Raw genomic sequence first — 17,654 nt, forward strand, 5'->3', positions numbered from 1 at the left:
GGAAGACCACAGACGTCCGTCAGGTGTTTACCGCCGCACTTCACGCATTTGGGTGGCAGATTGCAATTGGATGACCCGTGTCCAAATTTCTGGCACTGGTGGCACTGCGCAACATCGTTGGGGTGCTTGGAGAAATGTCGCCAAGAGACCACGACGTTGAAAATCGCCTTCGTTTTCCGCAGATCCTGGATTTTCACAGAACCGCGCTTGAAATACACCAGGTACAGTGTGTGCTCGTCCGCCCCCGACTTGGATGTCGACAGTACCTTGACGTCCAGCGGCTCCAAGCTTAGCGCCTCTAACTCCTCCTTTAGGTCTGCGATGTTCACTGCCGGCAGCCCAGAAAGCACAAACTTCGATAAAACATTTTCAGAAGTATCGTGTGTGTAAAACTGAACACCACTACTTTTCAGCAGTGCCACCGTGGTTGTAAACAATTCCTTGGATTTGGTGAGGAATTGAACCGTAGCTTTGGTGAACTTCAGCATGTAGTCATCACCTTGAGGAACGCCGTTAATGTTGAGCAGCTTAACCACATCAGCCACTGATTTTCCCACGATGAAGATCGGCGGAATCCTTACACGGGGTTCTTTCTTTTGTTGTTCCACTCCATCACCGACGTCGTCGTCGCCAAGCGCATCGAAACGATTCTCCGACAGGAACGGGGAGGTATTCTTCGTTTTGCTCCTGGTCTGGTAGCCGCTGCTGCTGCCGCCGCTCCCTGGTGTGATCCTGTCCAGCGAACGTGCACGCCGGCCACTCTCGAACATGGTTTGCCTCTGAAGGCGGGCCTTGTTGGCTGCATTTGCTACACGCTGAGAGGTTAGGTTGGTGTTTTTCGCGGAACCACCTTTGAGCCGCACGTTCGGCTTCAAACCGTGCTTCCACCACTTCTCCTGGTTCGCCAGGGCTTCCGATAACACCGACGGTTTCGGAACGCGACGTTAGACGCGAAAAGCAATAAAAAATCGAAAAAAAATCACGGAGCACTCAGAGGCTTGTACACAGCAATCCAACTAGGGATGCCCAATCTTTTAATAATTTAAATTTTTGATTTGAATTCAATAAAATGTTTTGAACTTTTTAAATTTTTAAAATGGGTGGTCTTATTATTAATTATTTTGAAAAGCTGAGACCCTTACAAATATTTTTGAAAGTTTTTTTTATTCTTTTTTATATAAATTAACTTATTTTAAATTATTCAACTTTTTCTTTGGATTTGAAATTCTTAAATTTGCGAGTTTTAAAAACATGATTTTTGGTAATTTAGAAATTCTTAAGGTCGTTGCAAATATTTTTTATGTATTTTATATATTTACATAATTTTTTTGGGATTTCTAAATAAGTGTCCACGTGTTTTGTTGATGGTCCGTAAGAGTAATTACAGAGGAATATAAAATTTGTAAAACATGTTAAATTCTATATTCGATTGAAAATGCAAACATGAGTAACTCTCTCTACGAAATCAGCCGATTTCGACCATTTTTTTTTTTTTTTTATTTGGCTCAAACTTTTTGGGGGCCTTCCCTATGACCAAAGAAACTATTTTGTGTCATTGGATCACCCATACAAGTCTCCATACAATTTTGGCGACTGTCCATACAAAAATGGAACGTAGATATTCAAACAGATGTTACTTTTGAGTGAAATTTCTAATCAATTTGGTGTCATCGGCAAAGTTGTAGGTATTCTTGAGGACAATTGAAAAAGAATAGATACAAGAAAAAAACAATTGCAAATTTTTTAATCAACTTTTTTTTACAAAAACTCAATTTCCTAAAATATGTATTTTTTAATTTTTGAGATTTTTTGATATGTTTTAGGGGATAAAAATCCGCAACTTTTGAGCTATAGAGAAACATGGTCAATTAATCTGCCGCCGAGTTATGAATTTTTGAAAAAAAATGTGATTTTTGGAAAAAATCGAAATTTTATACAAAAAAAAAGTTTTTCATGTAAAATTGAATTTGCAATCGAAAAGTACATTACAGATTTTTTGATAAAGGGCTCCGGTTTCAAGATATAGCCACCGAAAGTTTGATTTTAGCGAAATATTTGCAGTTTTCTGATTTTTAAAAACAATGACCATGAGTGACCAATCCTGATTTTTTTTAAAGTTCAGAAAATTTGCTATGAATTGTCTAAGAGTCATTGAAGATTGGACCTCTGGTTGCTGAGATACAGAGGCTTTAAGAAATAGAAACAGGAAAATTGAAGTTTTCGAAGTTCTCACCCAACAGCCCACCATTTTCTAATGTCGATATCTCGGCAACTAATGGTCCGATTTTCAATGTTAAAACATGAAACATTCGTAAAATTTTTCGATCTTCTCGAAAAAAATATTTTTTTAAATTTTTCAATCAAGACTAGCATTTTAAATGGGTGTAATATTCAATGTTTGGCCCTTTTAAAATGTTAGTCTTGATTTAAGAAAATTCAAAATATTTTTTCATAGAGCTCAATGTTTGGCCCTTTTAAAATGTTAGTCTTGATTTAAGAAAATTCAAAATATTTTTTCATAGAGCTCGGAAAATTTCACGAATGTTTCATGTTTTAGCATTGAAAATCGGACTATTAGTTAATATTAATTTTATAGCAAATTTTCTGAACTATTTAAAACAAAATATTTTTAGAAATGGTCACTATTTAAAAAAATAAAAACTGCAAATATTTCGCTAAAATCAAACATTCGGTGGCTTTATCTTGAAAACAGAGCCTTTTATTAAAAAATCTGTAAAGTACTTTTCGCTTGGAAATTTAATTTTACATTAACAATTTTTTTTATTGTTTTTGCATGAAATTTTGATTTTTTCAAAAAATCACATTTTTTTTCAAAAATTCATAACTCGGCGGCAGATTAATTGACCATGTTTCTCTATAGCTCAAAAGTTGCGGATTTTTGTCTCCTAAAACATATCAAAAAATCTCGAAAATCAAAAAATATGTATTTTGGGAAATTGAGTTTTTTTTTTTTGAAAAAAAGTTGATTCAAAAATCATTTTTTTTCCGTGTACCTATTTTTTTCTAATAGTCTTCAAAAATTCCTACAACTTTGTCGAAGACACCAGATTGATCAGTAAATTCATTCAAAAATTACAGCTGTTTGAATATTTACGTACCATTTTTGTATGGACAGCAGCCAAAATTGTATGGAGACTTGTATGGGTGAATCAATGGCACACAATAGCCTCTTTGGTCATAGGGAAGGCCAGCACAAAGTTTGAATCAAATCAATAACCCCACCCCACCAAACCTAATATCGGTTCTGGTTAGAGACTTGCTCACATCACCGATTACTACGCAGTGTGTTCAGGTCTATAGACTTAACCAATCCCATGTTTTTTTCACCAACTTCACCAGGACAAAATCAATCGTATCTTTTGCACACTCTATGATTTCCTCAGGGATACTCACCCAACACACCCCAAACAGATTTCAAATAAACACCCACAACCATCTCTTTCACCTCCCATAATTTCTATAAACCTCGACCATCCCACAATAAAATTTTTTGTAGCATATTTTTTTGATATAGAGTTAGATATATTTTGTTCACCCGATGTGTGTGTCACTCACCATCTCTGCCTCACATATCGGATCTCATCTAGATTGCTCTCCATTTACCATCAAAACGTGTTTATGCCTCATGCATCCCCATACTGCAGCTGCCTTTACAGTCGAGACAATACCACGCCAACACACCCTTTGACCCCTCTTCCTCCTCCCCCACCCCCCTGAACAAATGCATACACAAACCCGGGTTTCCACCCCCCCACGGACTAACAAAAAGGTCACCAGGTGACCCATCTAACGTCCCCATACACAAATCATCTTTCTCCCACTTAAAACTGCGAGAATGTAAAATTTTTCAGCGACGACCTTGTTCTACTTTCATGGGTACCACAAGTTGATGGTCTTTCATATTACAACATCTTGCTCTCATCGAAGTTCTACTACGTCTCTCGACATAAAAATGTACAGTATTTTGATGTACTTATCAATGTGGTAGAAATTGATGGTGATCATCGTTATAAACATTTTTTGTAGCATATTTTTTCATAATTTAAATATTTTTTTTAGCGATTTTTTTTAATCATCTGAAATCAAATTCGGATCTCAACAGATGCTTTATTTACCACAAAACTTGTTTATGTTTATGCATTTTCATTGCAGCTGCCTTTAAAAGTTCGAGACAATATCCGCGAAATATGATTTTTTGAAAATAAAAACCAGGGTTTTCAACGCGGCACGCGCAAAAAAGGTAAGGTGACCAAAACGTAAAAAAAATCATATTTTTCACTTAAACTGCGATAACTGTAAAATTTCAGCGACGACCTTTTCTTTTTTGGGTATCAAAAGTTGGGTCTTTCAATTACAACAACTTCGGTTCATCGAAGTTTTAGTGAAAAAAGCGTTGATTTTTACACGTTTTCATCATTTTAACGTTTTTGCACGTGGCACGTCGAAAAACCTAGTTTTTTTTAAATAATCATATTTTGGGAACGTACGAGTCGACACCTCTATTTTTTATATTTTTCCGAGGAATCCGATAGGGGAGCTGGGGGTAAGACGGCCAGGCGGGGTAAGACGGCCACCCCACTGTTTTAATAAGTATACTAATGAATATTACTAAAATGTTCAGCAATACTGTTCCTCATGCTAAATAATGCATATGGAGTCACCTTTGCCAGAAATATTGTTTGAAATAGTATAAAAATTGTTCAAAATAAACAAATAATTTTTGAACTTGAAACTGGATGTAATTTTCATGAATTACAACTTAGGCATTTTTGTTAAATAACAATATGTTTTTCTGTCTTCAAATATTTTTTCATGTTAAATTGAAGTGTTCCCTAGATTATGTCCCTCGAAAAAGTTCAAAAAATGCGATGAACTGTTTACAAAAAATGTTTAAAAAAATAATTTATTTGGGGGCAAGACGGCCACCTCCTCCGGGGGTAAGACGGCCACCCGTAATTTGAAGATTTTATTTGATATAGGTTATATTTTTGACGGTTTTTGACTATTAAGACATATTTGAAGATAAAGGAAAAGCATTTTCAATAAATCTATCCATTTTTAAACAAAATGCTGTTAACTACCGTTTCGACAACATTCTTTACTGTTATATAGCAAAACTCATTGAATAGTATGAAATCCTATCAAACTTTTCATAAAAATCGCTAATTTAATATTGTTTACATAATTTTGATTTACTTATTCTAATCGAAATACACAAACTATTTTTTTTTTGTATCAAATTGTGTTTGCTTTGTAGTAAAAATTCATAGTTTTTCATAAAATGTGGTCACAATAATATGAAATTCACTGAGCCAAAATATGAAATTTTTTAAACAGCATTTTTCTTCACATTTGAAACCTGATTTTTTTCAACCAAAATAGTTATGATGTTCAGAGAAGTCTGTTAAACCAACCATGTAGGTGTTTGGGTGGATTTAGCAAAGTTATTAAGTTAATTTACAGCATTGGCCGTCTTACCCCACATGGGTGGCCGTCTTACCCCGCGTATTTCATATATATACGATTTCAATTATTTTTTAAAAATTGCTGAAAAGTATTGAAAATTGGTTTTTGGACCAACTAATTTATGTCATTTCTATAATGGACTAGTAGTAGAACAATATGTACGTAATTTGAGATCAAAATAATCTATTGTGTAAATTTTATTAGACTTCTCCCTTAGGGTGGCCGTCTTACCCCCATCTCCCCTAAAAGTATTTGTAGACATATCTAGAGTTTTTATTAAAGTTCTATAAACATATAAAAGACAATAGCTTATAGGACCTTTTAAAAAATAACTCTAGGTATGCTCTTTGGCCCAGACACTGTCAAAACACCATTTCAAGTCTTCATATGACTTTTTCGAATGTTTGGCTTGATTTTTAAGACTAAAAACTTTTTTTTGTTATTTAAATGGCGCGGAGTATTTTTTTTTTTGCCAACATTGACGAAAATTACAATTTTGGTTTATGCTCTTTTTAAATGGAATTGCCGTATACACAAAAATGGCTTATATGAGCCTAAAATATGACTATAAAGTTTCCCTTTTATACACAAGTGTCAGGTACAACTGATTCCAGAAAAAAAAAACAAAGACAAAAAGTCCAACAAACCAAATTAGCATTTTTTTTGCTCATTGGTGTGTATTTGGAAAAACGCATTTAGCAAAAGGTATTCAAAACACTTTAACGGACAAAAATACACATTAAAAATTTACAACAAAATAATGTTCAACCCAGATAAACTTATTTTATACTATAATAAAAATCAAAATCATTGAACAACAAGGAAATTTTCCACAATTCCCAACTGTGGGGGGCAAGTCTACCCTGTAACAGAACATATCAAGCTGGAAAGGAGTCAGAAAATAGAAAAAAAGTACTCGTGCAATAACAGTAACCATTTAGGACAAATAATATCTATGATTCTCTCCCAACTATACTCAGGTAACAGTAACGGAAACACATATAGATAGACGCTTTTAGAGGAAATGAAAACTACTCTCTCGATGGAAAGTGAGCTCTGAACAACAGCGGGAAAAAGAAGAAAAAAGAAAAGTGCTAAGGTGTAATCGGGAAAAAAGGTGAAAAAATCAAGCACACAAACATTTCATAAAAAAAAGTCACATGCGACACACCACGTACAGTCAAAAATGTCAATCGAGTCGGTTTTGGTGAGCGCGGGCTTCAGCAGCATCGTCGTCGTCGTCGTTCCGTTGCTGGCACTGCCGTTGGCACCGTAATGATAGTGCAACGGCAGGTGATTGTTGTGGCTCTGGTGATGGCTGTTTGAGGACGTCGATTGCGCAGAAGAAGGATGATGCTGGAGGTGGTGGTGGTGATGGCTGGAAGAGGACGTTGTCGTCGCGGTCGCGGTAGACGTCGTTGTTCCGCCGTAATCGCCGCTGCTGCTGCCGGTGCTGGAACGTGGCCCGACCACCGGATGTTGGATCGGTTGCTGACGGTGCAAGCTGACGCTGCTGCCGCCGAGGCCGTTCCGCTTATTGCTGGCGGAAAGTGGCGGAATTTGTGATGCGGAGGAACTTGCGGCGGCTTTCATTAATATCTCATTGTCGTTTTTCTTGTTGTTAAAGTACTCGGTTGTTGATGTATCTGTGGGCGTGTGTGTGCGTGGTTGTGCAGCGGCAGGTAGGACACAGGTGGCGGGGAGTTGGACCGGTTTTCGAAAACGAGAAATGGGACGAGAAAATATGGAAAGATGATATATTAACAGATATCGATTTGAGCGGGTTCTAAACTAGGGTTGAGATGGTTCTAGCGGCAAAACTAGCTATGCTTTAAATACCTAATCATTTCAACTAACATATAAACTAATGCATGTCTTCATCAATTGCATGATTTTTACCAGCAAGGTCAAAGTTTTGGTTATTTATCTATGTATTTTTATTATACAAACAATTTTGGAACACCAGCTAAAAACTATTTTGAAACGCTTAATAGTAGTTTATGCAACAAGTTGCAAAAAGAGGATTTTTTCAGCACGACTCGTACATTTATCCAACGAGGTTCACCGAGTTCCATACAACATTTTTTGCAATTCCAAAAAGCACACACTGAGTGAAATTTTATGTCAAATTTTCATGTATTTTGTCAATAAATCGTTTAAATCAAAAAAAATTATGAAAAGTGTTACTTTTCAGCATTTCTTTGAAAAGTGTTGCTATGCGATTTTGTTATTTTTGGTACAGAAAAGTAGGCTATTTCGTCGTTCAAGAATGACAGGAAAAGTAAATAGTTTCACGACGGAATTGCAAAAACAATATTTTGAGTACTTTTTAGGCATTGCTCAATCGACCGATTTCGAGTATTTTTATTTTTAATATATTTTTATATTTCTCTCAAACTTTATGGGAGCCTTCTCAGTGACCCAAAATATCAATTTTAACAAGTCATTGGTTCACCTACACAAGGTTCCAACTGTTAACCACAGAGAATTACAAAAAAATGCCGGCGAGACGTGATTTTTAATTTTGAAAATTGCGTTTGTGTTGTGTAGAGAAGATACTCAAAAAATGTTTAAATCAGTTTTTAATGTAAATTAATTTTAAAAAATCGACAATTTTCCTACAATTTTGTCTAAGAAACATTGAAGTTCGATTTAAACATTTTTTGAGTATCATCTCTACACAACACAAACACAATTTCCTAAGATACAGCGGATAAAGGAAAAAAACAGAAAGAAAACAATATTAGGGGGACTCAGAAAACTTAAATTCTGTTTCTTTTCTTTCTTCCCTGTTTGTTTTTCTCTGTGCTCTCTTGTGCTAACTAGATAGGAATGCCAGCAACCTTAGAACAAGAGAGCACAGAGTCATCGGTTTGTTAAACAAAATCATAGGAAATTTTCAAAACTTTTGGAAGAAAAAAACACTAAATTTCAAGTCTAATTTTCAAAATTTTAAGCGAAATACAGTGGAATACGCCCAATTGGGTCCTAAAATGAAGCTTAGATTGCTGATATAATTGTTTACAGCGATAAAGCTTATTTTTCTGAGTAAAATGACCCTTTGTACGACCACAAAGACTTTAAAATGGATTTTTAAATCAATTTCGAAAAATTAACCTCGCGGTCTTTCTTGACAGAAAAGCTCCTACTTGACAGCTCGTTCCAAAGGGACCATAGTTGATCCATCGAAAAAATGTTGTCTTGTCAAAAAAAAAAATTTGCATTAAAATGAAAAAAAGTGATCAGAAATGGTTTTTAATCGTGTTTTTTACCGTTGTACATAAAAATTGACATAGGGCTTTAGTACCCAATTGCATTAAAGTCATTTTGTATCAAAATCAAACCGATTCAGCTTAACCGGTTCACCCAACCGGTACAAAAGTTGAACCGGTTCACCATGACTAGCACGAAATGTATCATCCGACATATCAAACTTCATCAAATTGCATGAAAAGTCATTTTTTATCAAAAACAAATTGATTCCGCTTAACCGGTTCACCCAACCGGTACAAAAGTTGAACTGGTTCACCATGACTATACCGAAATGTATCATCCGACATATCAAACTTCATCAAATTGCACGAAAAGTCATTTTGTATCAAAATCAAACCGATTCAGCTTAACCGGTTCATCCAACCGGTACGAATGTTGTACCGATTCATCATTACTATCACAAAATGTATCATCCAACATATCAAACTTTATCAAATTGCACGAAAAGGCATTTTGTATCAAAATTAAACCGATTCAGATCAACCGGTTCACCCAACCGGTACAAAAGTTGAACCGGTTCACCATTACTATCACGAAATGTATCATCCGACATATCAAACTTCATCAAATTGCATGAAAAGTCATTTTAAATCAAAATTAAACCGATTCAGCTGAACCGGTTCACCCAACTGGTACATATGTTGTACCGATTCATCATTACTATCACAAAATGTATCATCCGACATATTTCATCAAATTGCGTGAACATATTTCATCAAATTGCGTGAAAAGTCATTTTGTATCAAAACTAAACTGGTACAAAAGTTGCACAGGGTTGGGCAACATGGGGCAGTTGCCCCACTATCCTCAGAAATTTGTTTTAAAATTGCTAAGGGGGTGTCCATAAACGACGAAATTTTCAAAACACTCATATTGTTGCCCCACCTTCCTTGAGGATCTGGGCACGCTAGTGTATACTATAGTGTTTGAGTGTTGAAATTTATTAAACCATTATAAAACTATCCCAAACCTTATGAAAAATTAAAGAATTTAAACATCATAAAAATTCAAAAAAAAAATTGAGTGTTTAAAAAACATTAAATTTTTAAATGTTCAGGAAAATGGTTAAACAAAATTCAAAATTTTGGAAGAAATTTTGATTTAAAAATTTGTGTTAAATATATTTTAAGTTCTTAAAATTATTCAAATTCACAAAAAAATGAAATTCATAAAAGATTTTATTTATATTAAAATGCATTAAATTCTTTACATCCCTCAAATTCTTCAGCATCTTCAAACTCTTAAAATTCTTTAAATTCTTTATTTTTTTAAATTCTTTAAATTCTTTAAATTCTATAAATTCTTTAAATTCTTTAAATTCTTTAAATTCTTTAAATTCTTTAAATTCTTTAAATTCTTTAAATACTTTAAATTCTTTAAATTCTTTAAATTCTTTAAATTCTTTAAATTCTTTAAATTCTTTAAATTCTTTAAATTCTTTAAATTCTTTAAATTCTTTAAATTCTTTAAATTCTTTAAATTCTTTAAATTCTTTAAATTCTTTAAATTCTTTAAATTCTTTAAATTCTTTAAATTCTTTAAATTCTTTAAATTCTTTAAATTCTTTAAATTCTTTTAATTCTTTTAATTCTTTTAATTCTTTTAATTCTTTAAATTCTTTGAATTCTTTAAATTCTTTAAATTCTTTAAATTCTTTAAATTCTTTAAATTCTTTAAATTATTTAATTTTTTTTTAATTCTTTAAATTCTTTAAATTCGTTAAATTCTTTAAATTCTTTAAATTCTTTAAATTCTTGAAATAAATATAAATAAAAAAAAATACTAGCATTTTAAATGGGCACAATATTCAATGTTTGGCCCTTTTAAAATGTTAGTCTTGATTTAATTTTTTTCAAAATATTTTTTTCGAAAAGATCGAAAAATTTCACGAATGTTTCATGTATTAACATTGAAAATTGAACCATTAATTGCTGAGATATCGTAATTAGAAAATCGTGGGCTGTTTGGCTGAGACTTAGAAAACTTCAATTTTCGTGTTTCTTTTTCTTTAAGCCGCTGTATCTCAACAACCAGAGGTCCAATCTTCAATGTCTCTTAGACAATTTTATAGCAAATTTTCTGAATTTTTCAAAAAAAATATTTTCAGAAATGATCGCTCATGGTCACTATTTTTAAAAATTGAAAAACTGCAAATATTTCGTTGAAATCAATCTATCGGTGGCTATATCTTGAAAACGGGGCCCTTTATCAAAAAATCTGTAAAGTAATTTTCGATTGCAAATTCAATTTTGCACAAAAAAATGAGGTCAAAAAAATTTTATGTATGAACCTTCGATTTTTTCCAAAAATCACCAGTTTTTCAAAAAATCATAACTCGGCGGCAGATTTTTTGACCATGTTTCTCTATAGCTTAAAAGTTGCGGATTTTTGTCCCCTAAAACATATCAAAAAATCTCGAAAATCAAAAAATACGTATTTTGGGAATTTGAGTTTTTGTGAAAAAAAAAGTTAATAAAAAAAAATCGGGAATTTTTTTTCCGTGTACCTATTTTTTCTAAATAGTCCTTAACAATACCTACAACTTTGCCAAAGACACCAAATTGATCAAAAAGTTCCTTCAAAAGTTACAGATTTTCGAATATTTACGTACCATTTTTGTATGTACAGCTGCCAAATTTGTATGGAAATTTATATGGACAAACTAATGATGCAAAATGGCTTCTTTGGTCATAGGGAAGGCCCCCACAAAGTTTGAGCCAAATCAAAAAATACAAATAAAATCCATTTCCGGTTTTGGTAGAGAGTTGCTCACTTTTACTTTTAGTGAATTTTTGAGTTGTAAATTTTTGCTCGGAGGACCCCTTAGATCCCATTTTCTGGTAATTATTTTATCATATTCGTGTTCCTGAAACAATTTCACATAGGAAGCATGCATAAAAATTGTTATTTTCATCAATTTTAACCAATTAAAAAATGAAAGTATAAAAAATCTTCGACTCACATTTATTGAAAATCAAGTTCGTTTCCAAGGATACTAGATGACACCAGAAAAAGGCAGATTCTAAATTTTTTAACTTTTATTTTTTAAAGGGTTAAAATGGATTAAAATAAACATTTTTGTGCATGTTTCTGTCGTGAAATTGTCTCAGGAACACGAATCACCGGAAAATTTAATCTAAGGGGTCCCCCGAGCAAAAACTCACAACCAAAAAAATCACTTAAAGCAAAAGTGTTTATTTAATACGTTAAGCTGCCTTACCCAAAGCGTTCTCAGTCTCAGATGGTAGTCTCAAATGTCCCCTACAAGCTGCAGGTCGAAATGAGTTGATATCTGGATGGAACATTTTTTTATTTGAGTTTGAAAATTATGCTATTTTTTCACTAATGTTCAAATAACTCCCTTTAGATTCAACCAATTGGGATGCTTTTTCCAGCATTTTGTTGCATTTTCCAAGCCCTTTCAGATGCATTTTGAATTTTGAAATTAAATTGAAGTTTGCCTAAGTTATAGCCTTTTTAAGATCTTTGACGTTTTTGAGCCACCAAACTTTGTGTCCCAATTTGTCCCACTTCCCGTTGACCTAGAGTGCTCATATTTTGGACAGATGCTAGTTTCATAGGTACAAACAACCCCTGAAAATTTCAGGCAGATTGGTGAGGTCCAAACGACGTCCCATACAAAGGGGTATGCCTTGTTCGTGGACTCGCTCTTAAATCCTTACTAATCACCTTTCTTTGAAGTGTGACGAGATAAAATTATGATATGATATGATTTAAAAAAGTGTTTTTTTTTTTTTTGCGGAGATCTTTCAAAAGCTTTATTTTTGGATAGGAACACCCTAATCGCCAAATCAGATCAGAGCACTTTCAATCTGGATCCTGCGGGTATTTTGAGCACCTTGCAAAATGATTTCATGAATACGAGAAAATAAAATAACATCGGCAAAAAAAATGAGCAGTGGGATTTTTTCTATCATGGTCCGTTACGTGAAAACCAATGCGATTTTTCAAGGGAATGATAGGAAAGTAAAATTAAATCATTTAACGTGATCAATGCACTCGCGATAAACCTGCATTTTAAAATTATCATGCGTCTCCATTGAATACTTTCAGTCAACTTCGTTTTATGGAGAGGCATGGTAGTTTAGTTATGTTGTCTAAATTCTAAAAATATCCAACTAGCAAGTACAACTACTTAACTAACTATCAACACTATGAACCACCCAACCCTTCATCCTTACCAAAAAAAAAACAAATTAAAAAGTTGCCTACCATTATAATCGATGAGCGCCTTCTTCAGATCCCACTCCCACGACTTGAGACAGCTGACGGCGTCCTGGGCGTTGGCGCCGGTGTGCGTGATAAACTCCGTCACCAGGTGGGTGGTCTCCATAGCCCCACGTCCACCTGCTGCTGCCCCTCCTGCCCCTCCACCGCTACTGGCACTGCGCGACTTTCGCACCTGTCGCGACTCACCAGCAACTGCCGCTCCGTTGCCACTTCCGGTGCTTCGTCTTCGTCTGCGCTGGTTCTGGGTCGATTGGCCGCCGTTCCGCCGGCAGCATCCGCCGCAGCAGCAACAACAGCAACACCCGGTACAGCCACCCGGACCGGAACAACACCGTCGTTGGTCGGCCTCGCCGTCGGTTCCGGAACGAATCTTGCCCTTGCCGCTGCTGCTGTTGTTCCGGCTCGGAAGCTGTGGCCGAAAGTCTCCGTCGATGCGGGTCGCAATTTCGCCGGATTTCTTGTCCGGATTTAAAGCTAGGTTAGCACAAAGTTCCGTCCCATGCCGGTTCCACGATGAGTTCTGTTAGTTTTTAAGGCATGAATGGGTTGTTTTGTTGTCCAAGGTGGCCGCATTCATGATGATCGTGACGATGATGATAGTGTGGTTGGTTGGTTGGGATGGATTCGACCCACACACCAAGGACGGGAGGACAACAGATCCGGCCCGCGCGATGACAGTGCAGAAGAGACACACATACGGTGTGGGTTGGTTGGGTGGGTGTGGTTGTGTGTGTGCAAAAAAAGTAGACCAAGAAGAAGAAGAGAAAAATAGACATGAGTTACACAAAAATATATGCATCGCCGGGAGTTTTTTGTTGTTTTGCTTCTATTTCGAGAGATACCGCACCGGTTACATCCGTGAGCACAAATACACACACATACGCCTACAGAGAGATCTATACATACAAACACACTTGGTCTAAAACAAGGGTGACGGAAGTTGCCGGTTGTTGTTGTCTCCGGCTCGAGCAGGGACAGCAGTTGTGTTCGGGGAAGCTGTGAACACAAAAAGTTGCTCTGGCCAGCGTCATGTGATGATATTTAATGTTTTGGAAGGCCAACTTTGAACTATTGACTCATTTTTATATAACTTGTCTGCTTTTTACCAACGGACAACATGACAATAAATTTGGAAAATTAAAAAGTTCAAATTTTAATTTGGTAGAGCATTGAAACAATAAAACCATGTTGACACAAGTTGACTTTAGGTCCATCCACAACACACTTCAAATTTGCGAATATGTTAAAACATTTTAAATATTACTAAAAAAATCTCAATGGGTCATTCTCCGCGACCTCACACAGCAGTTGACCCGACTCCTCTTCGATTTGTGTGAGACGTTGTCCTAAGGGGTAACTGTTGTCCCTGATCACGAATCCGAGCTCCATTTTTCGATATCTCGTGACGGAGGTCGGTACGACCCCTTCCACCTTTGATCATTTCCAGAGTTTTTTTTTTTTTTTGAAAAGGTCCTATAAACCAAATTTTAAATTTTTGCTTTTTGGGTGTTTTTGAATACCCCTGACTCAAGGCGTTTATAAAAACACCCAAAATACAAAAAAAAAAATGAAAATTTGGTTTATAGGACCTTTTCAAAAAAAACTCTAGATTTGAAAAAAGACTCTTTTTTCAATAATTTTCAGCCTGAGACTTTTGTGTGAAATTGGACGCCAAATTTGATAGCGTACTCAGAATTTCGAAAAAAACGTATTTTTCATTAAAAAAATTCTCTCATTTTGCGATACTTGGCTGTTAAATATTTTGGGACATATCATTCAATAGGAAATTAAAAAAATTCGGATCTACAATTAATTAAAACGTTTTTTGCATTTAGTTTTTTTTAAATTACGTTTTATTTTTGTGATTTTGCAGAGTAATATTCTAGAGTGTAACTATGTTCTACAAAGTTGTTGAGCAGACAATTACAAAAAATAAATTATATATGCAATAGGGTGGCTCGACATGATCGATTTTACAGAACAGGCATTTTCCGGTCCCATTTGGGCCCCCAAACAACCCCCCAAAATTTGGGAGCGATTGGATTTGACCCGGCTTTCCGCAAAGCGATTCAAATTTGTATGGAAATTTGTATGGGAAAACCCTCTTTTTTACATTTTGATTTTTATAATTTTAATTTTTCACTCAATTTAAAAACTAACACCGTAGAAGTATAGTCCTGAATGTCCTCTAAAACTTTCCCGAAGAAAGTATGGTCCTATCTTGCTTCTGGAAAAAGATACAGAGTTTTTAAAAGAGGCATTTCAAAATAAGTGCTGAAAATTATATTTCTTGCCAACACTGCCAGTACTTCGGTAGATATTTCGAAATCTTATTTTTTAACGTAATAAGGAAGCAACCTAGCAAAATGGTGTCTTAGGAAAAGTTGTTGTATATAAATGTGGCTTTTATTTAAAATTATTGACATGCAGGGTGACACACCTACAGGGTGTCAACTAAGCCCTAACTTCTACTCGTGACCTTTTAAAGCGTTGGTGTCTTAGGAAAAGTTGTTTAACTACTTATTCCAAGAAATGTTGACATGGTTGGAAGACAGGGTTGCCAAACTAGCATCTTAATTTTTTTACCGTGTTTTCAATCATTTGCAATCGATTTCCAAGGAAATTTTATGTGATAAACTGAATTTTTACGATTTTTTGTTCAGCCTCTTTTTGCGTGGCAGTCCTAATTTGCGATTTGTTGGTCTTAAATAGAAGCTAGAAATGGGTTGACACCCTGTAGATGAGCCACCCCGTCTTCCTACCATTCAGGACTATGCTTCTACGGTGTTAGTTTTTAAATTGAGTGAAAAATTAAAATTATAAAAATCAAAATGTAAAAAAGAGGGTTCTCCCATAGAAATTTCCATACAAATTTGAATCGCTTTGCGGAAAGCCGGGTCAAATCCAATCGCTCTCAAATTTTGGGGGGTTGTTTGGGGGCCCAAATGGGACCGTAAAATGCCTGTTCTGATTGAATCAGTCCATTTTGAAATTTTCCCATACAACTTCAAGCCACCCTAGTATGCAATCGATTGTAATCGATTACAACTGATTTTTTTCTTTAAGAATTTCTGTATTTTTTAAAACAAGAATTGCATTTTTCAAGAAATAGTTTATTGTTTTGACCAGTGTTGCGATTTTGAGCGCTCATCCGCTCATGAGCGAGCATTTTTCGCTCATTCGTGAGGAGGAGCGTGTCGCGAGCTAGCTCACGTTTGCTCTTGCTCGTGTTCGCTCATTTATTTTATGAGCGAAAATGCTCATTGCTCGCGCTCGCGCTCATTTTTGCTCATTGAGCAAAATGAGCGGTATTTTTTTACCTGCAACGGGTAAACGATAATAACTTTTGTTTTTCAGCAGAGCTTCGAGGTTGTTTTTTTTAATGGAGGCTTGAATAGGCTAATCTTAATAATATTGGATGAAGTTATTTGTCGTATTTTTTTGTTTTGAAACTTGTTTTGGAGTCAGAGTTAAGGAGTTAAGGTGTTACATTAAGATCTGTACACAGTAAAAAAAAACCTTAGAAATATTACATCTGGGAAGTATATCTTTTATGTTAGAAAATGCGTAATTTTACTTCTGAAAATTTGTAATTTTGCCACCTTTTTGGTGTAATGCAACTTTTTCAGTCTAAATCGAGGTAAAGTTATAACATTCAAGAAATAATATTCAATTTTTTTTTCAATTCAATTCGGTTTTATTGGTGAATAATCAAGATACAATGAGTTATTTTGAAGTGCATAACAGAGTTTTGTAGTTCCTTACAGCTGTGTGTTGCATCATAATCCATTTAGGAACAATTATTTCTTTAACTAAGGCACTAGCAAGAGTAAGAAAAAACTATAAAAAAAACTTACAGAAATACAAGAGGTAATATTCAACCTTACAAAATTACAACTTCCAAATGTACACTTTTTTACTGTGTAGAAATAATTCGATTAATAAAAAAAAGTTGATAATAGAGTGACACGTGAAAGTGAACTATTTAATAAAGCTGAAAAGTATCTTTAAGGAATACAAATATGTTTTCTTGGTAATACGTTTAGTCATGTTTTAATTCCTGGGCACCTCATGGGACCATCCATAAACCACGTGGACAGTTAGGAGGGGGGGGGGGGGGTATGACGATTGTACACGATCCATACAAAAAAGTTTTTTTTTGTATGGGCAATTCCACGAGGGGGGGGGGGGGGGGGTAACAGATTCCCAAAAAAGTGTCCACGTGGTTTATGGATAGTCCCCATCTTGTTTAGTCAATTATTTGTAAATTATTTTGCATAATAAATGTCAAATCTGTGTCTTAGATAATTTTCACATCAATTATCTTATTTATATGCTGGAGTCGATCCAAATAAATAAATGAGAAATGAGCGTGCTCACAAGTAAAAACATGTTTTAATATAAAAAAAAATCGATTACCATCCTATTTACAGCTTATTTAAGACCTAAAAATTCCGTTCCTTGACAGTTTACTCTAAATTTGAAAGTGAAATAAGCTAAAAAGAGTGTCTGGGATTCTTAGCAAATTAAGACACTTTACTTGCGTGTCAGCCATTTTTCATTTATCGGGAAATTAATCAAAACTAGTTTTCTTAATTATCAAACTCTGAAAAAAAAATAGGCTGACAACATTAAAGTTTCAT

The 17,654-nt window shown here is 34.8% G+C and overlaps 1 protein-coding gene across 5 annotated transcripts in view; it reads right to left on the minus strand.

Moving 5' to 3' along the window:
• LOC120419143 (OTU domain-containing protein 7B-like) overlaps window positions 1-17,654 on the minus strand; it is a 73,063-nt gene that overhangs the window by 14,398 nt on the left and 41,011 nt on the right. The window contains exons 2-3 of one of the 5 annotated variants that reach the window (XM_039581777.2): window positions 12,994-13,531; window positions 6,666-7,133 (exon numbers count right to left, since the gene is read on the minus strand). The exons of 1 other annotated variant lie outside the window; for it this stretch is intronic. In XM_039581777.2, coding sequence (XP_039437711.1) covers window positions 6,666-7,133; window positions 12,994-13,114 — 589 coding nt within the window. In that variant the 5' untranslated portion in view covers window positions 13,115-13,531. Of the gene's footprint in view, window positions 1-6,665; window positions 7,134-12,993; window positions 13,815-17,654 lie in introns of those variants that run through there. 3 more of the 5 variants (XM_052707447.1, XM_052707448.1, XM_039581778.2) reach the window with 3 other exon arrangements.

The sequence above is a fragment of the Culex pipiens genome, chromosome 2, assembly GCF_016801865.2.
Source record: "Culex pipiens pallens isolate TS chromosome 2, TS_CPP_V2, whole genome shotgun sequence".
Taxonomy (NCBI): domain Eukaryota; kingdom Metazoa; phylum Arthropoda; class Insecta; order Diptera; family Culicidae; genus Culex; species Culex pipiens.